We start from the raw sequence: 26,419 nt of genomic DNA, 5'->3' as shown, positions 1-26,419 counted from the left end.
AGAACTTCCCTTTCATTGTGTGACCAAGAAGTATCTCATAGTGGGGATTGCCTTCTTCCCAGGACCTAAATTTAAATGTAAAGAATATAAATCAGCCTGCCATCTCCTGCTGGATACAGTTGATCAGACGGTGTGCCTGGTTCAGACTGTTACCGTTCATCCAGGGAGAGTGTAGGTTTGTTGTTGTTGAATGAAGACCTGCTTAAGCCTGAGGCTCAGCCAGGGTGAAGAGGAGCAGCCTGGCAGGCAGGGTACAGGGCTGCTGGCGGCTCATTCAATGCCTTTCCTGTTCCGCCAGCTTCATGCTGGGCAGCATGTGAGCCCTGGGAGAGGCCGAGGTCATGACTTGGTTTTCCAACGGAAAGCAGCTGCAGGTAGGGCAGTATCCCACTGCCCATCTTAGGGGTGACTGGAAACAATCAGGGCATCCTGGACTCCACTGCATAGTTTTGCTTCAAAATAAATGGAGGTAGAAAGTGGGTTCTGCGTTCACAGGCTTTTCAAAATGAACCATTCATCTTCTGAGGGTCAGAACTCAGCCATCCATTCATGGAGCATGAGTCATACCCCGAATTTTAAAACAAACATTTATTTCAGGGAGAATTCTTATCCTGGTTGACTTTTATGGCTGGTCTCCCTGTCCTTTCTGGACTCGGCTTAGGTTGGTTTCAATAAAACTTTTGTCTTTGGATTTACTGGAAGGAGTATATATTTACAAAGGTTAAAAAGCAATTCCTTGGGATGGAGGGCAAGAGTGTTGGATGGCTGGAAGTGAATTTTCAGAGACCTTCCCTGGTAGCACACATCTTCAGGGCCACCTCACACGGTGATACAGGAAGTCTGGGGGTTAATAATGTCCCGTGCAAGTGCGTTAGAAATGGCATCTCCACGTGCAGATTCTTTGCAAATGCACAGTATTTTGTGTCCTTCTATTGCGAGTTCAGTGTTTGATCAGCATCTATCCTCACGTTCACAATCTAGAAAACAATCCACAAACGCTTTGCTTTTTGAGTCCAGCTTCTGAGGAAGACAAAATACGATGGATACAGGATAAGAACAGCGTGCCCAGAAAGAAGGGACAGCACCCCTGGAGTCCCAGGGAAATGTGACCTTCAGTCGAGACCCATAGTCAGGGAGTTGACAGTATTATGAGGACACATGGAAACAAGGACAGAGTGGCTTCCACAGCTTGGTTGTGAGTTTTAGGAGGAAGTGCCATCAGGGGACCTGGCCTAGGCACAGGCATGGAGTAGCTGGGACCTGAGAATGTAGCAGAGGCCACAGTTACAAGAAGATAAAGAAGAGTGCCAGGAAGGGCATGGGGTGTGGGGCAACGGGGAGAACCTCAGGTAAATGACATCCCGAGGGATAGATAGAACGGGCTTCTAAGGGTGGTCCCCAGGGCAGCAGCAGGAGCAGCCTCAGGAATCTCCAGACAACTGATGCATGCACAAGTTTAAGTACCACCCAAGAAAACGGGTAGCCACCCAGGTGCAGTGGATGGAAAGAGCCCTGATAGGCTGGAGGGAAAACAAAGGCTCTGCAGGAGCGAGGCCAGGGCTGGGCAGGCACCGCCCATCTGTTCTGGTGGCAGAGTCGGGTAGCTTGACAAAGGTCCCCAAAGCCAAAAGTATCACTAGGTGGGCTTTGCCACAATCTGCTGTCCTGATTTGGAGGGTGGATATGACATCACCTGTTGATAGAATCAAGGAAGAAGAGGGAGACAGGGCCATCAAGTTTGGGGGTTTCGTTAAATTCATGCTGCTTTTCCTTTTTATTACTCTTGGTACTGGGATTGAACCCAGGGGGCTTGACCACTGAGCCACACTCCCAGCCCTTGTTATTTTATATTTTGAGAAAGGGTCTCACTCAGTTGCTTAGAGCCTCGCTGAGTTGCCAAAGTGACCCTCCAGTCATGTGCCGCCGCTCCTGGATCACTTCTTAACCTTCGATGACTCACAGTCCCCTTTGTGAATTTCATAAAGATCATACAGTTTTAAATCCCCAAAGTCCAGCCATGGGCTGGAGACTAAATCTGGCAGGTCTTCCAGGGATCTGGGGAGTTCCTCATGGAACTGAGCGGGAACGAGGTCCTGTGAAATTAAAAAAAAAAAAATTCAATTTGTTTTCAAACTTTTTTAATCACAACATGGAATTTAATTTTTGTGATAAAATATACATCCCTAAAATTTATCATTTTAACCACTTTTAAGTGTACAGTTCAGTGACATTCGTACAATATGGTATTTTGTCGTTGGTGTGCAAACATCACTAACCATCCTTCTCCAAAACTCATCCCGCATGTCAAGCTGAGCCTGTGTACCCATTAACATCCAGAGCCTCCTCCCCAGCCCCTGGCTGCTTCTGCTCTACTCTATGAATTGGACTGGCCCAGGCACCTCATCCAAGTGGAATCAGATGGTGATGTGCTTTGTGTCTGCCATCTTGGACTCCTCGGCATAATGTTTCAATGTCCATCTATGTTGCAGCCTGTAGCAGAATTTCCAACCTTTGCAAGGAAAGGGAATTGAATTGCAGTGTATGATTGCACCGCACTTTGCTTATCTCCTCCTGTCTTGATGGACACGTGGGTGGCTATGCCTTTCATCTGTCTTGAATGATGCTGCTGCACAGTGCTATGTAGTGTCATTTGAGTCCCCACTGTCAATTCTTCAAGGTATTACCTAGAAGTGGAATGGCTGGGTCACACAGTAATTCCATGCCAAACGGTTATCCACAGTGGTGACATCCTGAATCCTCAGCAGTGCACGAGGGTTCCAATGTCTTCACATTCTCACTGATGCTTGCTATTTTCCATTTCTGCTTTTGGAACACAGTGGCCACCCCAATGGGTGTGAAGTTGGTGTCTCTGTGCCGACATGTAATTCATTTTTAAAGTGCAGTTCAAGGCGGTGAAAACACTATTTTTGTGTTGGCAGGGGTAAGGGAAAGGATCGGAGGCTGGATTTTAAATCTCTGAGGCTGCTGCTCAGGAGTGAGGGAGCTGAAAGGGCAGTTCAAGATCGTTCACCCCAGCAGCCGGGATTCTCACCTCTGACTGCACATCAGAATCCCCTGGTGAATTTTTTCTCAACCAGTGGAGGTCCCCAACTCCAGGGATTCTGACTCAGCTGGTCTGAGTGGGTCTGACGGGCAGCCGGCCTGGATTCCTCATTCTGCAGGTGAGGAACATGTGGCCCTAATAATAAGGCTCCAGGGCTTCTTGTCTCAGCCCAGAACTGTGCCCTTTATTTATCGAAACCAGGAATTTCCCAAGTACATACTCATCTTCCTCTGTGTTCCTGGGAAGAATGTCCTCAAAGGTTGGGAGAGCCAAGGGGGTTGGAGCCGTGTCCTCCATTGGACCTGCTGGGAGGTTCAGTGTCCAGTAACCATGGCAGATTTCCAGTGTAGTTGGTCCTGAAGCTCAGTGGACCGCCACTGTGAAGGTGGTGGCAAGTTCCCTGGTGGGTTGCCCTCATTGCTTCAATGCTTCGAGTGCTGTACCCAGAAAACTGATCCGCCCAGCACTTCTTACACATTAAGCACTTGGCACAGAGCGGCTTCTCTGGGGCTTGGCCGCAGCCTCATTGCCCTGAGTGACGTGAACTCCTGACTGTTTCTGTTCCGCTCTTGTACCTGTTCACTGGCCACTGTGTGGGGGGGTGCGCAGATGTAGAGAAATCCTTGGTTCATGCTGCATTCTTATCCCAGAACCTCATGGACCTTGTTTATTCTGTTTATTGTATTGTCTGACATATTTGTAAGTTTATGATCAGCATCAGCTATAAGGAGGAGTTCATGGGAAAACTACAAAGTTGGGACAGTTCCACAAGACCCCTCTCATTTCTGACAACATCGCAAGTTCAGGGTATTCCCCAAACCACCCTCAAGCTCTGCAATTCACTAAGAAACTCAATGATGGAGTTATGGACAGCATTGCCCCCTCCCGCCATGATGTGTAGCCATGTGCACAGAACATAGCCCATGGGGTGCCCACCCTTGCCTCTGACTCCAGCATTTTTCTTGAAGCTTGAGTGCCCTCTGTCCTCATGACTGACCTTTAGGCCCTAGCCCCTCCCTGATATCAGGAAAATTCCATTAATCCTTTGTTCCTCAGAAGTTGGAACTGATGGCTTTGGTAATGCAAACCCCCATCATTAGAGGTCCAGTGACCAAAGCCCCCTGGCAAAGAAACGTGTCTATGAGTCAAGAGACCTAGCAATCACTTCCCTGTAGCAGAGGACAATGGCCAGACCTCTGTTTGGGTCAGGGTAAATTCTTCCCTAATACATTTGCAATCCCAGTGCACAAGCCAAGCAACTGAAACCCAGGATTTTATTGGAGAGGAGCCAAGATTTTTATTTTATTTCTGCCATTCATTAACCATGTAATATTTGGCAAGTGATTTACACTCTGAGCCTCGGGATTCTTGCCTTTACAATAGGATGGGCATGCCCTGGCCATTGTATGTAAAGCATCGCTACAGTTAAAATGAACATGGGTGACTTTTCCTGCCTGCAGAAGGCTGGTCACAGCAGGTCTTGTGGCCTTTGCAATGAAGAAGATGGCTAAGCTATTTAATGTCACAGTGTCTTAATCCATTCTGTGCTGCTATAACAAAATAGAGACTAGGTAATTTGAAAACAATAGAAGACCATTTGGCTCACGGTTCTGGAGGCCGGGAAGTTCAAGATGGAGGGGCTGTGGGAGCTAAAGGGACTTCTTGTTGTGCCACCTCCGTAGTCAGAGGTGGAACGGCCAGACAGCATGCTCCTGCAGGAGAGGGGAATGGGGCCAGCTTGTGCTCCACGGCCAGCCCACCCCTGGGGTAGCAGCATGAACCCACTCATGCGGGGGAGCCCCATGTCCTAACCACCTCCTGAAGGTGCTGCTTCTCACCTTCACATGGGGGTTAAATTTCCAGCACTTGAACTTTGGGACACACATTCAGATCATAGCAGCCAGAGACCACGAAGCCACAGTGGACGGGAAGCCAAGGGACAAGGGCCCTGGAGGAGTGGCATGTTGGTTTATGATTCACCGGAAGGCTTCAGAGACTGTGAATCCTTTCAACGACTCGCTGGATGCCTCAATTCCAGAAGGCAGTTTCTGACCTGGGGGAGATTTTTCAGGATCTCTGTTGGTAAACTTGGTGCATTTAGTGTCTCAGAAACGCCACCCGCCAGTGACCAGTAGAAGGTCCTTGAGCTGGTGCAGGTGGTTGGCTTTGGGGGGTGTGGGAAAGCCTGGAGGCGTGTGAGCAGTGGGCTGGAAGCCTTCCCTGTGGACGTGGAGAGGAGAGTCTGCATCTCCCCACTGGGCCTTTTGAGAATCACTCATCTAAACAGTATTGTAGAAAAGTAGGCAGAGGGGAACACGGAGCCTGGCACTTAACCCTTTCCAAGATAAGCCGCGTTGGAGCTGAGCCGCTGGCTTCTCTGAGTATTTTCTTTGAGGAATTGCTTTTCATGCTTTATGGTGTGAAAGGGGACCTGTGTTGGGCACTGTCACAAATACAGTCTGTGAGGCAAAGAAAGAAAGAAAATAATTTCTCAAACATCCATTGTTCTCTTTTTCATAAATCACAGAGATTTGAGAAAATGGATGGTTTGAAGGTGGTGTGTTGATGTCGTCATGGAACTAGGAGAGAGGGGCAGCAGATAAGGGTGGGTGATGGCCAGGAAGCCGGGAGGTGGACTGGTGGAATGTAATGACGTTGGCCACCGTTTATTGAGTGTGCACAGTATTTCCAGATGTTGTATGTGTTAATTCTTCCCCATTTAATAGGCAGAGATGTGAATTCCAAGATTCTGCATTGTTGAAATACTCGCCCCCTTAAACTGGGGCACATGTAATTTTGAGTAAAATAAAAAGTATATTAAAAGGAAAAAGAGAAACAATTACATATGTAGATCGCAGTAAAGCCTGCATTTGAACCTGCCCTCTACCTAACACCATAGCCTACCCTTGTTTGCTTTTTGTGGTGTCAGGGCATCATGCATATGAGGCAAGCACCTACCACTGAGCTACATCCCCAGCCCAATAAAGTTCATAGCCTGCCCTTTGAACAACTCTGCAGGTTCATTCTCTTCTTTTCTCTCCCCCCACCATTCATTCATTCATTCATTCATTTATTTATGTATTTATTTATTTATTTATTTTAAGCTGCTTAGGGCCTTGCTAAATTGCTGAGGCTGACCTTGAACTTGTGATCCTCCTGTCATAGCCTCCAGAGCTGCTGGGATTACAGATGTGCGACACCACACCAGACGTGGGTCCTTGTTGCAGATGGTAGTAATAATATTATATTTTACATTGATATTCTAACTGTACCACTGGCTAGAAAGAAATGGCTTTATAAATTCTGCAATGAATTTGTCACTGTAGGGATAAGGACTTTATATCAAAAGTGCCAGGTCCCCACCCTCCCAACTCTGATTTCAACTATGCCACTGTGGCCAGTTCTCATCTTGTCACAGTGGGCTGAGGGCTGAGGCCACAACAGGGGCCACCTTCCCTGTCCTTAAACAGTTTACTCTGGACCAAGGTGAGGATCTCAAAGTGCAGGAGTGGTGGGCCCCTCCCTCTCCCCGGACCTGTTCCCAGTCTTCATCCAGAGTGGTGCAGGAGCCGTCATTTGGGTGCCCTCAGGAAGCTCTTTTGACTTGAGAGCACAGAGGTATTTATTTGCTCATGTGCGGAGCCAGCAGAGGTCTTGACAGACGGGCATTTCCAGCTTTTCTTACAAACTCCAACTCAACCTCTGCTCGACAGTGCCCTTGGGACCAGTCTGGATCCAGATGGTTATTTTTCTGTCTTGAGCCTTTCCAGGAATTCCACCGTGGGCAGGCCGCCAGAGGACACTGGCGACGCAGATGCTGCAGCCACGTCTCCCTGTGAGCTAGGATCACACAGCCCCTGGGCCGCGCCCTCCTCCCTGCTGGCCCAAGCCGATCCTCCTGCATTCATGTAGGAGTGCCCTGAAGCCATGCATTGGACTCTGCCCACAGGACAGCTGTCCCCCTGTGCTGAAGGTGGCAAGACCCACTATGAACACCCCCAGTGCCATCCTCTTGTGGACTGGGAACAGTAATGGCAGAAGCTCAGGAAAATTGGCCCCAAGCTTGATAAAGGCCACCTCCCATTACACCGAGAGGTAGCAGCAGACCATAGAGCCCCAGGTAGGGATGGGGGAGGAGGCCGTTCAGCCTCCCCAGCAGAGGGGTCCAGTGGACACGCACAGCCAGTGCAGCAAGTGTCCCGAGGAATCCCCTCCAGCCTCTTCCTCAAGACCTTGACCAGAGGGACAGCTCTGCCCCAGAGGCAAAGGGACCCTGAGCCAGTGTGCGTCCAAATAAGACTGTTATTTGGGAAGGATTTAAAATTTTTGATCACTGCATTGAATTTCATTGCCAAAAAATTCTACAAATATACAGGCCAAAAAAAACCCTCTTCACCGTGCCCACAATGTTGGCAGTGAGGTCTCTTCTCCTGCCTTGCCCTGACCCGCTGAATTCCTAGCTGATGCTGGTAGCACTGGCCCAGCAAGACCTTCCCTGCACTGTGAGGTCCCCGTGGTGGGCACCACTGCCACCCACTGTGGGGAGCCTGGGGGGTGCAGACTTGAACAGACTTGAGCAGGGGAGCCTGTTTAGAAGGAGCTTGGCTCTCACAGTTCTCAGCTCCCCACTGTGCAGGAGGCGCCCCCTCCAGGCCCCTGCACAGCTGAGACTTGGATTGCAATTTGGTGAGTGGCATGGAGCTTGGTGGCTGGTCCTGGGGTCCCCAATTTGCTTGCCTGGGACATTCAAAGAGCCAGTTCTCTCTTCCTGAGTCCCCCCAGCCTGTGTGATTCTCAGTTAGTCTCTATATGACACAGTTCCTTTGGACATTTTTCTCCCACTTATGAATTCCATTCCTTTTCTAACCCCCCCCCCAAAATTATTTGCCACTAAGCTGTCCTTACCATAGTGCACCCCCACATACTAGTAGTCCCTGCATCAGTGTTGTGGAGGGCAAGAAAATGGCCCATGCTAGTTCTACCTCTGATTCTGTCCTTGAACAAGCCTCAGTGTCCCCAACTAGAGGAGTAAGTGGCATGTTGAGGGTTACGGCCATATAGTAGTTTATCAGTTAACAGAAGCCATTTGTATTTATTTCTTCAAGCTGCTACAGAGGGTTAAGATAACAGAAGTTTATTCTCTTGTTTTCTCTTATGCTTCTGGAAGTCCAAGATGTTGACAAGGCTGTGTTCCCTCCAAGAGCTCCAGGGGAAATGCCTTCCTTGCCTCTTGCAGTTTGATGGCTCTGGATGTCCTTAGCTTGGGACAGGACTGCGTAATTCCAGTCCCTGCCTCTGTCTTCACAAGGACATTTCTTCTGCGTGACTCAGATCTTTCTCTGCCCTTCTAAGGAGGCTTGTGGTTGAATTTAGGACCCATCTGGATAATCCAGAATGATGTCATCTCAAGATCCTTAGTTACATCTGCAAAGACCCTTTTAAAGTCACCTTCCTAGGTTCCAGGTGGCCATGACTTTGGTGGGGGAGGCGTCTCAATCAATCCGCTACTATTAATGATGAAATGAAGATATATTCAGTATTTCTCCCTTCTTTATGTCCCTGGGCACTTGGGTGGCCGTTCTCCAGCATGAATTCCAAGGTGCATGTCCTTTCTTGCTTTTTCTCTTCTCACTTACCGTGATTTTGGGTGAGCAAGACCTCGGGGGTACAGTCAGGGTGGAAAACCAAGCGTGCTGTGGGGAGGCTTGCAGACAGCCTGCTGTGCCAGCTCATGCAGCCTCCTATCCACACCCCCGCTGGTTTCTGGCCCCAAGTGTACCTGGATGGGACCTTTCTCCCTTTCAGTGTCCCTCCTGGACATGGGCTTGCCCAGGGAGGCTCCAGGTCAGACACAGAAGATAAAACCAATAAGCCATTTCCATTGAGGACACAGAAGAAAATGTGAAAGTAGGCCATTCTCCCAAGAAAGCCATCTGGAGACAGGATGGAATCCATGGAGTCTCAAAATATTTGTAATGGGGAAAAAATGTAGAATAAATCGTTCAAACACCCCCCATTCCTCCCGACAATCTATACCCATCTTCCGCATGGCACAGGGACGTGCCTCACTGGGCAGCCTGCCCGTTTTTAACAGCTCTGACTCTTTCTAATGGTGCCACGCTCTCTGTACTTAGACTCCCTGCAGTCTCAGCTGTCAGCAGGCTGCTTTGCCTCCAGACCCTTCACCAACCTGCCACTCCACCCTGGACACGCCCCATTGTCCAGTGTCCATGGTCAGCAGTTTAGTGAGGATGTGACCAGAGCCATCTATGATCACAGTGTTGCAGTGTTTATTCATTAGTTCTGAACATTATGTGTTTTGTCTTTTTTTTTTTTTCTTGATACAAGGGATTGAACTCGGGGGTACTCAACCACTGAGCCACCTCCCCAGCTCTATTTTGTATTTGATTTAGAGACAGGGTCTCACTGAGTTGCTTAGCACCTTGCTTTTGCTAAGGCTGGCTTTGAACCCGTGGTCTCAACCTCCCCATCTTCTGGGATTACAGGCATGAACCTCTGCGCCCTGCACATGTGTTTTTTAAATGAAACTTATAATTACTTCAGCCATTTAAGAATCCTGCCAAAAATGCTAGTTGCTATTGAGTGTATTGTGGAATAGAAAATTCCTGAGATTTTTCATTTGAACCATCCCTAAACCAGATCGCTCCACCCCTACTACCAGACTAATTGCGCTATTGAAACCAAGAGTAGGCACTTGTATGTATTCTCATTAATCTTAATTTTCTTGGTTCTGTGCCATTGCTTCCAGCTTCTGAGGATATATTTGAATATTAACCGCAACACATTAAGCATGCCTTCCAGCCTTCTGTTACCTCTAAATATGATAACCAAAACACTAATAAAATGTTGAATAGAACACAACTAAAAATAGAGTTGTAGCCTGCCATTTGCTTCATGCTGACATAAAACAATTAAGGTCCGCTGTACCTCCTAGAAACCCAGCATTGGATGAAGGAATGTGTGATCCACTTCCTTTGGGGCATGCTCTGCCAGTCAACCATAAGGTGTCTAATTATGGCTGTCATCTAGCCTACCTTTGTCCACCCTGGATACTCCCAGGATGCCAGGGTTGGGCTTATTTTCAATGATTAACCAAAATGAGGTGCCTTCTGCCAAGGTGCTACATACATCTTCCCCTCTGGTGAGATGATGAAACTGGAAGGAGATTGGTGAATTAGGACTTCAAGAGCCCTTGCCCTGTCCTGGTGACCTCTGGCATTATGTTCAGGTGTTCTGCCTCTCAAGGGTCATACACATTTTCCAGTACAAGTATCCCTTACCCAAAATGCTTGGGACCAAAAGTTTTCCAGGTTCTGGATTTTTTTTTGGAATGTTTGCACACATATAATGAAATACCCTGGGGGTGGAGCCAAGTCGAAACATGAAATTTGTTTCACCTACACCTTACACACATCTCCTGAAGGTCATTTTATATGACATTTTTAGTGGCACCTGCACTCCGACTGCAGCCTGTCACGTGAGGTCAGGTGTGGAATTCTCTGCAGGTGGCGTCCTGACAGTCCTCCGAAAGCTGCAGACTTTGTAGCATTTCAGAGTCCAGATTTCCAGATCAGGAAGGCATGAGGGCATCTGCTTTTCCTCCTAATTGTGCAAGGATGGACCTGCAAGCAGCCATGGGTTCACTTCAACTGAGAAACCCAGGGTTGGGTTCGTAGGCAGGACCACTCTGTGGATTCCGCAGCCGTGGAGTGCCTAGTTGGGGCTTTAGGCATCAAAGCCTAGGGGTTCTTCTCTTCTGAGCAGTTGTTTACAAGGCTGGGAGTCAGCGGGCACAGGGCCTCACTTCTGTAGCACAGTAGTTTCTCATTTTCCTTTCCCTTCTCCGTCTGGATCCATGATAGAAGCGAAAACATCTTTGAATTGGAATGATGGCAAAGATATAAGTATGGGCTTTCCTTGTTAAACAATTCCATTTTTCTTCCTGGAGTTGATTGAGTCCATAAAATGCATCATAGTCTTTGAAAAACACGTCTCTCTCTAGTTTTTTAAGGAACCAGGAGAAAAGGGGCAGTTATTAGGTAGACTTGTGTTGGGTTTGATGATCCCAAGGTCAAGAGCCTGGGAGGCTCCGTCAGCCCCAGGGTACGCATGGCATCTAGTGTGGCCCCCTGTGCCTGCTCCATTCAAAAGGGGACAGCAGTGTTTAATTGCTTAACAATTCAGAATTACAAAATGTATGGCGCATGCCTGTCATCCCAGTGGCTTGGAAGGCTGGGGCAGGAGGATCGAGAGTTGAAAGCCAGCCTCAGCAAAAGTGAGGCCCTAAGCAACTCAGTGAGACCCTGTCTCTAAATAAAATACAAAATAGGGCTGGGAATGTGACTCAGTGGTCAAGTGCTCCTGAGTTCAGTATCAAAAAAAAAAAAAAAAAAAAAAAGAAGTAGAAAATGTACTCTTGAGTTTCTTTTTACTGTCCCTCTGAATCTCCTGGAGATCTTGTTAACGTGCAGGTTCTGGTTGGGGCCATAATTTTTGCCTTTCTAAAGAGCTCCAGGATGCTGGTGTTGCTGATCTGAGGATAAGACTTTGACTAGCAAGGCAAATTACCACCGAGCTAAATTTAAAAAGTACTGATAATGAAAAAAAGCACCGGGCTAAATTTAAAAATACTGATAATGAAATAAATATAAATGTAGAAGCTACATTTAAAAATCCACAAGTGCTTGAGATGAATGTATTCAGAACACTGATTGCCAGGCAAACCATAGGTAGTAAGCTCTAAATAAATTGGTCTTGGTTCATCTATTAATTTCCCTTCTGCTTTCCCTTTTCTGATGGTGTTTAAGCAGTGTGATTCGCATGTGGTTTGGTAACTTAGCGTCCATGGCGCTGGCTATGTTTCAAAGAAATGTTCCTGTTGTTGGCAGGTGCACTCAGAGATTAGCTCCAGGACCCCTGCGAGTTCAGGACTCAGAGGCCTTTTGTCTGCTACTAGAAAGAGACCCTAAAGTGAACATCCCATTCTCCTTTTTTCTTTCTCTCTCTCTCCCTCTCCTCTACTCCCCATCCCCCCACCATCTTTCCCTCTCCCCCCTCCCCCCTCCCTCACTACTCTACTTTTTCACATTCATAAATTACCTCTTCTTTCATCCCAATACAGTAATGCCGTGGTGGTGTACTATGGCGCCCTCTGGTGGTTCGTTGGAAATACAGAAAGATCCAGTTCCTACCTTCAGGTTTCCCTTTCAACGGAAGATGTACACAGTACAGCTCAGAGTGCACAGAGAAGTGACACATAACCTAGAATTAGAGAGCTCTTGCTCCTCAATGCTGCACTGGCCAACAGTTCTAAACTTAGGAGAAGGCCAGGTCCGGTGGTGCACACTTGTAGTCCCAGCTACTTGGGAGGCTGAGACAGGAAGATCACTTGAGCCCAGGAGTTTCAGACCAGATCAGTGAGACCCTGTATCTTTTTTTGAAAAATACTTTAGATTAATAAATTTAGGAGGAGATGAGTTGAGATTTATATAGTTCAACCTGGGTCACTCTAACTTCTTTTTAAATATATCCTTGACTTATCATTGGCAATCTCTAGAAAAGATACTGTTTATTAATGGGTAATGTTTAAGAAGAAGAAATCTGAATTTGTGTGTCAAAGCTGATATGTCTTCATGGTCCATTGGCAGAAGTCCAGCCCAGTTATCATTTAGGACCCATGAAACCAGCCTCTCAAAAAAAAAAAAAAACAAAAAAAACCCATATATATATAAAATCCTGTGCTTCTGAGAAGCAAGTCAGCATTCTTTCCCCAATTTATGAAATCTGGGTTCTTAAAAGTACTTTTCGAGGGGTTTTCTAGTTTGGTACGTTGTGCATTCCTTGTACTGACATTTTACATTTCCATTGCTAATGGGCCTCTTCCTGAATGTGTTTGACATTTTACTTGGCTCTGAAAGGACTTTTATGCTGCTGTTTTTTCTTCCCCAGAGCTGCCTTGAGCTAATTAACCTATTCCCTTACTGGCTGGGCCTACTGTATGCAAATGTTCTCATTTCAGATTCTGACATATCACTCTTGCATGAACGTTTCTAATGAAATCCTGTGGGTTTTTTTTTTTTTTTTTTTTTTTTGATCTGTTCTCCTGTGGAACCAGCAGGGGGCGCCCAGAACAGTTCTCCGAGTAGTTCTCAGAAATGAGTGTTCTTTGCTAATAGACATGAGAAAGGGAGGGGGGGGGTTGTGTGTGCTTATCCAGTCCCCTTTCTTAAGAGTGGCTCTTTGAGTCACTATTAAAAGGTCATTATCAATACTTTTCAAGGGGGCAACTTTCTTGATACTTTCATAGTTTAATTTTATTCTGTCCTCGTAATTGATTTGTAAGCACTGGGTATAGATTATATGCTGTGCTCTTTCTAAGGGAGACTGTACGGAATGAAGTTATTTAGGATCTGCAGGTTGGGAGGGTAAACTCCTTGGATGCCAGGATGGTTCTTCACTTCCTGAGCATTAATATTTCAAGTCTTTTTAGTTTTTGTTGCGTAGTCTTTAAGTGCCTCTCTTGTCGTGTGAAATAGCCTTTGATGTTGTGACATCAAGTTCCTAAAATTCCTTCTTCCTCTATTGCTCAAAGTCATCAAGGAGAGGAGCTTTCTGTCATGTCATTTGTCATTTTATCTTGGTGTCTGTTGCTATCGAAGCACAACCAGCAAGAGTCATTAAACCATTGCCCCCCAGAATTGCAAGTTAGGGTGGAGGATTGAACACCAGACAGGAGAGATTGGGGGTTCAGGTGGTGTACGGAGGGGCTGAAAGAGTGCTGCCTGCAGTAGGTTGGGATCTCACTGTTGCTTCAGCCTGGCTAAGGTTGAAAGCTGAAGGTCGCGGCCTTGTTGCATTTTTTAAAAATCTGATCATAGAAAAGAAGGTCTGGAGAACCCAAAGGCGTGCGCTTCTCAAAGTCCAGCTCCATAGCTCTTGGGATGTCAGCACAGGCTGTTGCTTACCTCTACAGCCTCCCATGGCACCTTCTCCTTGTCATTGTGTCATATTGGTTCCAAAGATGCACCAGGCCAAGTGGGCACTGGTTTATACACACAGTAGTGGCAACTGGAGTCCAGTGTTACCAAGAGACTGAGACATGTGTCAATAAGAACAGACTCCAGGGCCACTGTTTGTGTGGCCAGGTTCGAACATAGGAGTCAGATTTGTTGGAAAGACGTCTCCTTTCTCGTGTTACTAGTGAGTTGCCCTTTCCAAGGAGAAAGGGAGGGGGTGGCATGAGGAGAAAATTCAAAGACGGCTTAGAAGGGGAGAGAGCACCGAGGATGAAGCGAGTACGTAACCCTCATTAAGAAAACTTTCAATGCCTCAGCCCTATTATTGTATTTGGTTTTTTTTTTTTGAAACTCTAATCAAATGCATTTTTTTGCCTGCCTCACAGATTTCTTTTGGCTTTCTGTTACCATGAGTGGCTGTACAGGGAATTCTTTTGAAAGTTATAGAGAACAGAACTATTTTGGGCTGCTTCTGCTGAGCCAGTGGGTGTATATGTTAGGGATGGCATAGATCCTGTCTGGACCTAGAGCCAGGTGAATTCTTGAGAGTACTGGCGCTGGCAAGTGAGAATTCAGAAATAACCAGGAAAAACCACTCAGCACTTTAACCTGCTCTTCCCGGAACCTGGCTGCGGGGGATCAGGGGCCAGCTGACCACCTGGTGGGTCCTTCCTATGGGCTTCATTTGCTGTATCACCCAGGGAAAGAAATGCATAGTCTGTCTGCCCTTGAAGAAAAGGGAGGAGAAGAGGGTATTGAAAATGACTTAGGGGAGTTGTTAACTCCATAAAAAGTATGTGCTTTTAAGTTTCTACCAGCTCAGTATGTTAACAGGCCTCATCTAGAACATTCTGACCAACGTGGCTAGTGTCTTACCTGCTGCAAGCCTGTGATCAGGTTTTTGGAATTCATGTGGAGTCCAGGGGCTTAGTCTTAATCTTGCTGGGACGTTTCTTTCCCAAGGCTGATATTTTTGCTTCCTTCCCCTCCCTCCCTTCCTCTCTCTCTCTCCTTTTCCCCCCTGGCTGCCCTCTTCCTCTTCTCAGAATCCGGAACTGCTGTTGGCCGAGTGTACCCAGGGGGAGATGATTCCTCATGAAGAGCCTGGATCCCCTACAGAAATCAAATGTGACTTTCCGTTTATCAGACTAAAATCAGAGCCAGCCAGACAGTGAAACGGTCACCGTGGAGGGGGGACGGCGAAAAATGAAATCCAACCAAGAGCGGAGCAACGAATGCCTGCCTCCCAAGAAGCGCGAGATCCCCGCCACCAGCCGGCCCTCCGAGGACAAGGCCACCACCGCCCTGCCCAGCGACAACCACCGGGCAGAGGGCGTGGCATGGCTCCCCAGCAACTCTGGTGGCCGAGGCCATGGGGGCGGGAGGCACGGGCCCACAGGGACTTCTGTGGAGCTTGGTTTACAACAGGGAATAGGTTTACACAAAGCATTGTCCACCGGGCTGGACTACTCCCCACCCAGCGCTCCCAGGTCGGTCCCCGCAGCCACCACGCTGCCCACGGCGTACCCTCCCCCGCAGTCAGGGACTCCCGTGTCTCCAGTTCAGTACGCCCACCTTCCGCACACCTTCCAGTTCATCGGCTCCTCCCAGTACAGCGGGCCCTATGCCGGCTTCATCCCTTCGCAGCTGATCTCCCCATCGGCCAACCCTGTCACCAGTGCAGTGGCCTCCGCTGCGGGGGCCACCACTCCATCCCAGCGCTCCCAGCTGGAGGCCTATTCCACCCTGCTGGCCAGCATGGGCAGTCTGAGCCAGGCACCGGGACACAAGGTTGAGCCGCCGCCGCCTCCGCAGCACCTCGGCCGGGCTCCGGGGCTCGTCACCCCGGGGTCCCCCCCACCCACCCAGCAGAACCAGTACGTCCACATTTCCAGCTCTCCGCAGAGCAGCGGGCGCGCGGCCTCTCCTTCGGCCATCCCCGTCCACCTCCACCCGCATCAGACGATGATCCCGCACACGCTCACCCTGGGGCCCCCCTCGCAGGTGGTGGTGCAGTACACCGACTCCGGCGGCCACTTCGTTCCCCGGGAGTCCACCAAGAAAGCCGAGAGCAGCAGGCTGCAGCAGGCCATGCAGGCCAAGGAGGTCCTGAACGGGGAGATGGAGAAGAGTCGGCGGTACGGGGCTCCGTCCTCGGCAGAGCTGGGCCTGGGCAAGGCGGGCAGCAAGGCCGTCCCTCACCCGTACGAGTCCAGGCACGTGGTGGTCCACCCGAGCCCTGCCGACTACAGCAGTCGAGATCCCTCGGGGGTCCGGGCCTCGGTGATGGTCCTGCCCAACAGCAGCACGCCCGCAGCTGACCTGGAGGTGCAGCAGGCCACGCACCGCGAGGCCTCCCCGTCCACCCTCAACGACAAAAGCGGCCTGCACTTAGGGAAGCCCGGCCACCGGTCCTACGCGCTGTCACCCCACACGGTCATCCAGACGACGCACAGTGCTTCAGAGCCTCTCCCTGTTGGGCTGCCAGCCACCGCCTTCTACGCGGGGACTCAACCCCCGGTCATCGGCTACCTGAGCGGCCAGCAGCAAGCAATCACCTACGCCGGCAGCCTGCCCCAGCACCTGGTGATCCCCGGCTCCCAGCCCCTGCTCATCCCCGTGGGCAGCACTGACATGGAGGCGTCTGGGGCAGCCTCTGCCATAGTCACGACGTCGCCCCAGTTCGCTGCAGTGCCTCACACGTTCGTCACCACCGCCCTGGCCAAGAACGAGAACTTCAACCCCGAGGCCCTGGCCACCCAGGCCGCCTACCCAGCCATGGTGCAGGCCCAGATCCACCTGCCCGTGGTGCAGTCGGTGGCCTCGCCCGCCGCAGCGCCTCCCACGCTGCCGCCCTACTTCATGAAAGGCTCCATCATCCAGTTGGCCAACGGAGAGCTCAAGAAGGTGGAGGACTTGAAAACGGAAGACTTCATCCAGAGCGCAGAGATCAGCAACGACCTCAAGATCGACTCCAGCACGGTGGAGCGCATCGAGGAGAGCCACAGCCCAGGCGTTGCGGTGATACAGTTCGCCGTCGGGGAGCACCGAGCACAGGTAAGGCTCGCCGGGGTTCCGCAGGTAGAGGGACCCCTGCCACACTGCCGGCATCACCCCGCCAGCCGAATTGCTTCTGCGAAGCAGGATTAAGGGGTCTCCCCAGTTCCTAGACCTTAGACTTGGCCTATCCCCACTGTGTTAAGACAATTTAAGCCCTAATTTTCCATGAGAGGTCCTTTTTGTAACAAACTAATCTCCATGCATCTAGAATGGGACTAGTTATATGCTGTCCTTGGGACAATTAAGAAGATCGCCACTCCATCTCACACTACAGTTATGTGAGACATTGCGGCTGAGGGAAACTGGGCTAAGAGGATATGGTCTCTCTGCATTGTTTTTGGAATTTCATGTGAATCTATACTTATCTCAAAAATCAAAGTTGATTTTAAAAGATTCGATAGGTATAAAATAGCTATTTTTAAATTAAAAAGAAGAAAAAAAATTACCACTCCAGTTTTTTCTGTGATTGGAATGAGGAACCCAGATTGAGAAAGACTGAATGGCTCAGGTTCTGGTGATAATCATCAAAAAAGACAGGCTGATTTTGGGGGAAGAGGACCTTGAAGGCTAAAGTCACTGCCTACCATTCCAGCATCCAGGTTTTACAATATAGATTTTAATATTATATAGGTATGGCAAGGCTGGCAGACCAGGAGATGACTTGTTGAAAATGTCGTTTTGTTAGCACTCCCAGATACTAACTAAGAAAGGGAACACACCACATCCATGGAGATGGGGCAGGGATTGTCTAGAGGCACCTGTGTCTCCAGGCAAAGAGAGCAAGGGGAGAACATGGTCAAGAGCCTTGATTGTGACTCCCATGGGAAGGCATGGGCGAGGCAGGGTGAACAGGCTTAGGGTGGGTTGGTGTGAATAATTTTGGTGGATTCTGGCATAGGATCTGTCCTGGTTATCTGGGAGCCAGCCTTGTGGTGACTATTGAAGGCAGACAGGGGCCTTGAACCGACATAGGAAGTGATGGGAGTGTGGGCTTTGCATTGATTGGTATGCCTAAGAAAGGTGCGTTCTCAGGTGAGTTGTTTTCCATCTCTAGGAATTAGCTAGTCCTAGGAGAGATGGATCCTCCCAACAAGACCCTAAGATGTCAAAGCATCAGAAAGTAAAAGGGTTCGTTAATATAGTCTGAGAAGTCAGGACTGTCCCCGGTGCCCTCCTGGGCTTGTGGTAAAGTCAGGTGCAGCCTAATCCAAGGCATGTCAAACACTGGGGGTGTGATTAACTGTGAATTTCCAAGGGCTCCTTCACTCTGCCCTTTCCAGGGTGCATTTGTTCCACAGCCTACTGTTTATATGAGCAGCAGGTTCAAGCCCAAGTTCACAGGCTTGTCCTCAGCTGGGTGCTTCCCTGGCTGTGGGGCCCACCCTCTCTGGATATGTTCTCTAAGGACTTAAAAACACTCAAATGTGGCAGAGCCCACTCCAGGTGTGAGATGAAAATGGCCACAGAATAACTGATAGATTGATTTGTTTTTTTATTTTCTTTGAATATCCCAACCAATAGTTTGAATTGCTCAGAGTACCTTTAAAAGATCAAATAAAGATCATTTCCCATAATGTTTTCAGAACTGCTCATGAATGACCAGGGGCCCTGAGATACTTTTTTATGCTGAGATGTCACTGTAGGTTGACAGTCTTTGGTGAAGCCCAAGAAAGATTTCTCAAAAGTTCTGATTTAAAAAAAAAAAAAAAAAAAAAAAGCCAAATATCAAGATTGTTTTACAATGACATAATTATTCAGAACTCACTAACCATCTGTAGTTGCTGCTCAGAACTTTGCAAAATTAATGCTTCTATAATTTAAAAAACAAAACAAAACAAAGCTACCTTCCATGTAAAGTCGAAGCTCTGCTTTCTTTTCTTTCCCATGACCTGATCACTGAGTCTCTTTGCTGACAGCCAAGGTGCAAATCAGCAGGTAGGCTTGTCAGGGATCATCCACAGTCTGCAGGGCAGCCCCCATGCTGCCCCCATGCTACATGCCAGAGAGGGATTCTGGAAAGCAAGGCAAGAGAACTGTGGTCTGCTAAAGAGAAGGCTTGGCTTCAGGCCTTGGGAAAAAAAGTGCAAGGCCCAGGCACTGCCAGCCCAGCCCTGTGTCATCTTCTCCAGCAGCCTATCAGAGACGGGCTGACGTCATCGGAGCTCAAACACTCCACCAGCTGTGTTTGCCACGAGGAGCAGGTTCAGCTTCAGAGTTACAGAAAGGCGAGAAGGGAAGGGACAGGGAACTGATGTCCCCCGTCCTGGAGCTTCCCAGGGCTACAGGCTGCATCTCCCCCAAGGGCTTTTCTCCCTGGCCTGAGGGATGTCCAGGTCTTCTCAACTTGGCTCACACCCCCCCAGGGAAATGCAGATGTGCACATTGAATGTCAGGAAGCTGTGGAAGAAGACGCTGTTTTCTACAGGACACGTGGCTTTGTGATCCAAGCCACAAGCATTAATGGAAAGTCGAAAAGATGCCCAGCTCTGAAAACCAGGGTCCTTCCCAGAGAGAGCTTGTGGCGTGGCGAGGCAGGCAGAGCACCAGGAGCGAGGCGGGGGGTTTGTGTGGACCCTGCTGCTCCACCTCTCCCAGCGGCACCTGCTCTCATCTCTACAAAAGGAAAGTGATTCCTTACTAAGATGATCTCTTGGGGCCAGGACTAGTGGCACATGACGAGTGGCTATTATTTTTTTTTTTTTTTGGTACTGGGGCTTGATCCCAGGGGTGCTTAACCCCTGAGCCATATCCCCAGGCCTCTTTTATATTTTATTTGGAGACAGCGTCTCCCTGAGTTACTTAGGGCCTCTCCAAATTGTTGAGGCTGGCTTTGAACTCACGATCCTCCTGCCTCAGCCTCTCGAGCCTCTGGGATTACAGGCATGTGCCACCGTGCCCAGCTTGGCTATTACTTTTAAGGAACTGAATTCCTAATTGCTCCGGTGGAAAGTTGTCTCTGGCATCATCTCTGGCTGATGCTCTAACAAGGCAGCAAAGGAGAACCATGTTTTCACATACCGGTCGCTGGTACCTGTGACTTCACCGTACCTAGCACACTACTGCCATGCACAGACAAGGCATCTTTGTGTTTACAGTCCCTCTGGCCTGATGCTATGGAAGAAGTAAAGGAGCTTCGGGTGTTCTTTGTCACTGTGTGTACTCAGTGAGCCTCCATCAGCTGGGAGACAGGTGACACATGCCACCACAGGTGGGACAGAGTTGCTCCACCTGCCATCCCTTGGTTATACTTGAAAGCCCTATGGGACAACGGATTGCTTCCCTTGGGCCTCACTCCCAAATATCACCTGCTCAGTATTCTCCAAATGTGAGGACCTGTCTGTGGCGAGTCCCAGATGGGACACCCAGGCTGTAGCATCCGCGAGGGCACTACAACATGTTCTTAGGTAGGAAGCAAGTTAGCTGCTGAGAAAATATGCAGAACTGTCTCCACTGGGACTCGCTACAACATGAGTTTCCCTTTCCTGCTTCAACTCAGGGACTGTTGGCCCTGAATAGAGAGTTTTGCTTGTGAGAAATAAATATAAAACCTTGTGCTCTGAATAGAGTTCATGGAAGGAGAGACAATCTCTGAAAGCCTAGTAAGATGTCTGAACTTTGCCAGCAAATACCTTAAGGTACTTTTCCCTGCCTGAATCCTCTTAGTGCCTTCCATGCATGACCAAGGTGACCTGGAATTCCCGTTTCTGCCAGGCCTGCTGAAGGACTGCCTGCCATCCTGTATGAGCATACAGGATGTGCTTTCCTGAGCATGATTTGGATGTCAGGGATGGATCCGTAAGAGCACTGCACAGATATAAGGGGCTTGCCAGTTCCATTTTTGCAGAGATTGTTAGCCATGTGCCCACTGGGAGAGCCCCTGCCCAGGACAGCCCCAGCCGGCAAACAAAGTTCCATCTTATGAACACCCTGCCCGCTCTGTCTCATGCTCCCTGGGTTCTGCTTTCTGAAGAGTACCCGGGATTTGCTCCATGGACTTGTAGTAAAATTGATTTGTAAAGCACTCTGGGCTGACACTTCTCTTTGGCCGATGATTTCCTAAACGCAGAGCTCCATGTGTCATTAGAGCTGTCTCTCACTTCCTGGATCCTGCCGGGGTGACTGCTTCCCTTGCCTCCTTGGTGGCTGCTTAATATTCAGTGCCATTTTCTTGCCCTGCCTGTCCTGGTGTGGGCGTGTGTGCCCGCTCCTGCAGTGTGTTATAATGATGTGCTTACCCCACGTCTACCGGTGGCTTTGCTTTCATTCCACTATTTTTTAGTTTGACTGCTGGGGCTCTGAGTCATGGTGGCAGCGTTATGCATTGAATGGATTAGCTGCAGCCTAAAAATAGCAAGGCACTCATGCGAGCAGCAAATAAGCCCAGAGAGTCCTCTCTCAGCAGCCAAGGCAACCTCCTTGCCAACATTTATCATGCAGGGCTTGGCGGAAACAAATCCTAATATATCAAAAAATAGATATTTGGTCACTGCCCTGAATGCTGGGCCTATGCCCCAATCTTAGTCATAAAAGGTCATAAAAGTCCTATCAGTTCTAATATTGTAAAGAGAATCTCTCTCTCTCTCTCTCTCTCTCTCTCACACACACACACACACACACACACACACACACACACACGTTAGGCATATCGGCATGCACCTACAGTCCCAGCTACTCTGGAGGCTGAGGCAGGAGGATCCCTTGAGCCCAAGGGTTTGAGACCAGCCCGGGCAATCAATGTAGCAAGATTCCAACTCAGAAAAAGGAAAAGGAAGGAGAAAAATGCTCTTCTTTAATCTTTGTGTAACATAAGTGCCCCCAGATGGGTGATCTTTTATGTATTATTGAGGCATGTGGCCACAGACCGTTATGGTTTATAGCTTTCTAAAAAAATTAAGACTTTATTGTTTTAAGCTGCTTTAGGTGTATGAAACATTGCACAGAAAGTAGAGTTCCCCCAATGCAGTGTCTTCTATTATTAAAATCCTGCACGTCTGTTACGATTGATGAACCTGTATCGATACATTATCATTAACTAAATCCCACAGTTTCGACTAGGGTGTGTCTGTTGAGCATTCTGTGATTTTGTAGCCAGCGTTACGATATTATTCAGAGTAGTATCACCAACCTAAAAACCCTCGAAGCTTTAAGTGTTCTCCCCCTTTCTGACTCTTTGCCTCAAACCCCTGGCAGCCACCAATCTTTTTACCTTTTTCTGGAGTGTCATAGGGCTGCAGCATTTTTGGATGCAGTGTTTTGGGACTGGCTTCTTGCACTTAGCAATATGCATTTCTGGTTCTTTGTCTTTTTGTGACTTAGACAGTGTGCATCTTTTTTTGGCTGAGTATTTTGTCACCATTCTTTAAGGCACACAGTTTAAGACCCTAAGAGACGAGTGTTTGCAGGAAGGAATGTGCAATCCATGCAGAGCCTCATGCCACCATGCCAGAGCTGACGTGGTTGCTGGGTAGATAATGTCCTTCCTGGCCAGCCCTGAACTGAACCTCTTAACGGGATCTTCCCACTGGAAAGTTCTGCAAGCCAGGCAACAGTGTGAGAAGACCCCAGCTTGAAGTTGGGAACTTGTGTTTGGAGGCGTCTCTGTGCTGGGGGGGCAGGGGGGTGGGTTTCCTGAGCAACCCTGCAATGCTCCATTGAAGGCTGAGTCAGGCTCGGCGTTAACATGATGGAATGTTTTAAATAGAATACTCACAGATATTCTTACACTGAACTGAAGAGTTTTGACTATTTTATTAATGATTTTTAAACATTGAAGTAAATGGTCTCTTGCTTTCCCCTCTAGTCATCGCTAAGAGGTTTTTCTGTTTCCCTCATGTTGAGAACAGAGTCATGCAAACTGTTCAAGAAGAAAAGCACATTGGCTTCTCTCTACAGGTAACACAGGATCCAGAATCTCACTTGTAGACAAAGTTAAGGATTTCCAATCTAGTAATTTCACAAAAAAAGCAAAACATATTCATTAAACCCAGCATCTGAGATATTGCATTGTTCCCAGCTCCAGGCAGAGTTTGTATGTTTGGGATGGTGGCAAAAAAAAAATGTTTTTTAAAGCAGATGCCCTTCTCGGTTGTGAAAACAGGGATTCTTGCGAAGGAAGAGGAGACTCATCTAAACAACAGACGTCTTGTTTTCCTTTATCCTGTTTTTGGTGAAATGTACATATGTGTATATAGACAGAGCACCCATCTAAGTAAAATATACACCCAAACAGCGTAAATATGTGCATACGCATATAGTGCTTAGATGCAGTAATTGACTAAGTAGTTAAGGGAATTATATTGAGCTTTCACATAGAAGAACTAAAAACAATCTTAAAAGCCGGTCATTAGCCAGGGCAGGAAGATGTCGAATATATCATTGTCAGCCTCTCTATCTAGAGGTGGTCATTTTAGTGGAGCAGATGAGGGGAGAAGGGGGACAGGTGTCTCAGAGCGGTGGTGAGGGGTCCCAACAGGGCCAGGAGGGTGGGAAAGGGTGGAGCTGGATGGCAGGAGATCTGCCCCTAACAATGAGAGGTGGTAGCCACAAGGTGTCCAGAGACGAAAGGCGGGGGAGTTTCGAGCTGACAAAGGACAAAGGCTCTACCCGCTCACGTTTGATCTTGCAGATTACTTTTAAGTGTTTGGATGTATTTGTGGAATGAAAAGATGCTCTGTGGCGACTGCCAGGGGTCCCCTAATAGGTTCTGAGCCCATTGATTTATTTTCCTTGGCGTTTAATCAGAGGCCATCCTGGAAAACGTTTGGCACCCTGATGAGAACATAAAATGAACTAATGATGATCAGCTGAAGGAGCTGGAGTGGACAGGAAGTAACTGGAGTTTGATTTTGTGAAATCAGGAGTGCAGCAGCATCTGGCAGAGAAACGCTAAGCCAGACAGCTGTGGCTCAACCCAGGGTGAGCCAGTCCTTCCCGTTCCTCTGGAGGGCACTAGCCCTTTCCTTAGGGAGGGCCTTAAGGCTGGGGTGTTGGCTGGTTTTTTTTAAAAAGGGGAAGAAAAAACGGACGGGGGGGGGGGGGGGGGGGCGGGGGGAGCCTCTTGGTTGACTCAACATTGCCCTCTGCTGGCCAGTTGTGCCATTGCAGTGATTTTCTATCCGGAAGGCAAACTTGAATGGTATCCTGATTCTGGGGATCGAACAGTGGATCTAGGGGAAGAGGGAAACAGACATGTGAGTAAGTACAAACACGAGGCATCAAAAGTTCTATTGAAAAAATAAAGTATCATGAAAAATATAAGGAAACTAAGGTTGGAGGGAAGGTTGTTCCATGATGTGGGCGGCCAGGGAAGGAGCTCTACCTGGGAAGAAGGGGGGGGGGGGGCAATGACTTAGGGGGCCGAAAGGATCCCCGGAAGAGGGCACGGACTTGAAGGCGCATGTTTCTTGGCAGTTGAAGGACCAGCAAGGAGAGACCAGTTTACTACAACATGTGAGGACGGGCTTGTTCTGGAAATTTTTTTACCAAGTCCTACGCAGGCCTGAGCAGGAGAGTGGCGGTAGGTCGTGACAAATGGTGTATTTGGAAGAGAAACCGATAGGATTGGCCAGTGATTTGGATGCATGTGGTATGATAGAGCAGAAGATACTGAACAATTTGAAAAATTAGTGGAGATGGGGAAGAACCCTCCAGGGCATGTTGGGAGGTCTACTTCATCAGGTCAAGGTAGAACTGCTGAGTAGACATCCAAGTGGACCTCATGAGATGACAGCCAGTACCCACGTACACCCTTGTGAAGTTGCTGGGTATTTTGCAGTACTGGGGATTGAACCCAGAGCCTCACACATGCGAGGCAAATGCTCTGCCACTGAGCTACCTCCCCAGCCTTATGAAGTTACTTGTTTTGCATGTATAGATCTGTCTCCTCATGGAAGGTAAGAAATTGTGTCCTAAATAGTAGTGGGATTTCTTCATTAACTGTTAATGATCCCCACTGCCACAGTCTGGCTGGGCACAAATGCCGCAGTCTGGCTGGGCACACAATCACGAGCCACCACACAGCTTGTAGATTCAAACAGCAACTCTTTATTCCCGAACTCACACCAGCCGTCTACAATCACGTTCTGGGGAAATCCACGTTCTCTGCCCAAATCCACCTCCACTGGGCTTCTATCTCCAAAATATACTGTCTGAATCCCGTGAGAACTCAAGGGGAACTCAGGCAGCAGGATACGCCCTATTCCCAGCAGGAATAATCTTAAACCTTAAACCTGGAGCCTAAACTGGGAACGCCCTAAACACGATTATCTTAAAACCGGGAACACCCTAATCTGCCTTGGTCCTTGAGCAAGGTCACCTACATTCAATGTCACTGCAACATGTCAGCAACATGGGGTACGCTGGCAAGGAAATTGTCATACCTACTTGGCTAATGGCTCCCAGCATCTCCCCCCTTCTGATTAAACAACAAGCAATGTGGCTTAAGGACCGTGCCTGGTAGGTTGTCCAATTCAACATATGGTTCTTACCCGTCATCGGAAAACTGACCTTTAGGCGTCAGCCTCCTGTCTTAGGTTGATACCACTGCAATTGAATCATACCCGTCACTGACTACCGGTCCAGCATACAGCCATACTTGTGGATAGGTCTATGCACCAGTGGGGGGGTGAGGTTTTTTGCCTCACCTCTGTTGGCCCCCAAATTTGGCCTTGGTGCCAGTGGGGGAGTGAGGTTAATGTGGCTTATGGACCGTGCCTGGTAGGTTGTCCAATTCAACATATGGTTCTTACCCGTCATCGGAAAACTGACCTTAAGGCGTCAGCCTCCTGTCTTAGGTTGATACCACTGCAATTGGATCATACCCGTCACTGACTACCGGTCCAGCATAAGCCATTGGCCCCCAAATTTTAGACCATCACTAGCAGAAGGGAGGAGGATACAGAAATGCCACGACACCAAGCCAATTGACGGCTCCTTGGGAAAAAATTGCATCACTGGTGACACCATCAGCAAAGATATGTCAGCACTACCACAATTAACATGGGGTGCGCTGGCAAGGAAATAAAAATTGTATCACTAGTGACACCATCAGCAAAGATATGCCAGCATTACCACAATTCGCTGCACCAAACGATAGTTACATAGTCCAGGCAAGTTCTGCAAGCAGTTCAAAGCAGAGGAATCTATCAATATGTCCATTTCCTCCCAAAATCCGTTTCCTCCCAAAGTAAGTTGACTCTTTGATTGAGCATTACTTGTTGAGTTTTTCACCAGCACTGGGATGGAGATAGGAATTCTGGCA

At 48.5% G+C, this 26,419-nt stretch overlaps 1 protein-coding gene across 10 annotated transcripts in view; it reads left to right on the top strand.

Annotated features, from left to right (window-relative positions):
* The window catches only part of Atxn1 (ataxin 1), a 390,275-nt gene that overhangs the window by 347,658 nt on the left and 16,198 nt on the right, over window positions 1-26,419 (top strand). For all 10 annotated transcript variants that reach the window (XM_071613712.1, XM_027948164.3, XM_071613705.1 and 7 more), the window contains one exon: window positions 15,147-17,157. In XM_071613712.1, coding sequence (XP_071469813.1) covers window positions 15,307-17,157 — 1,851 coding nt within the window. In that variant the 5' untranslated portion in view covers window positions 15,147-15,306. The remainder of the gene's footprint in view (window positions 1-15,146; window positions 17,158-26,419) is intronic.

Source organism: Marmota flaviventris, chromosome 6 (genome assembly GCF_047511675.1).
Source record: "Marmota flaviventris isolate mMarFla1 chromosome 6, mMarFla1.hap1, whole genome shotgun sequence".
Lineage (NCBI taxonomy): Eukaryota > Metazoa > Chordata > Mammalia > Rodentia > Sciuridae > Marmota > Marmota flaviventris.
Note: the sequence above shows the minus strand (reverse complement) of the source record. Positions and strands in the feature narration are given on the sequence as shown.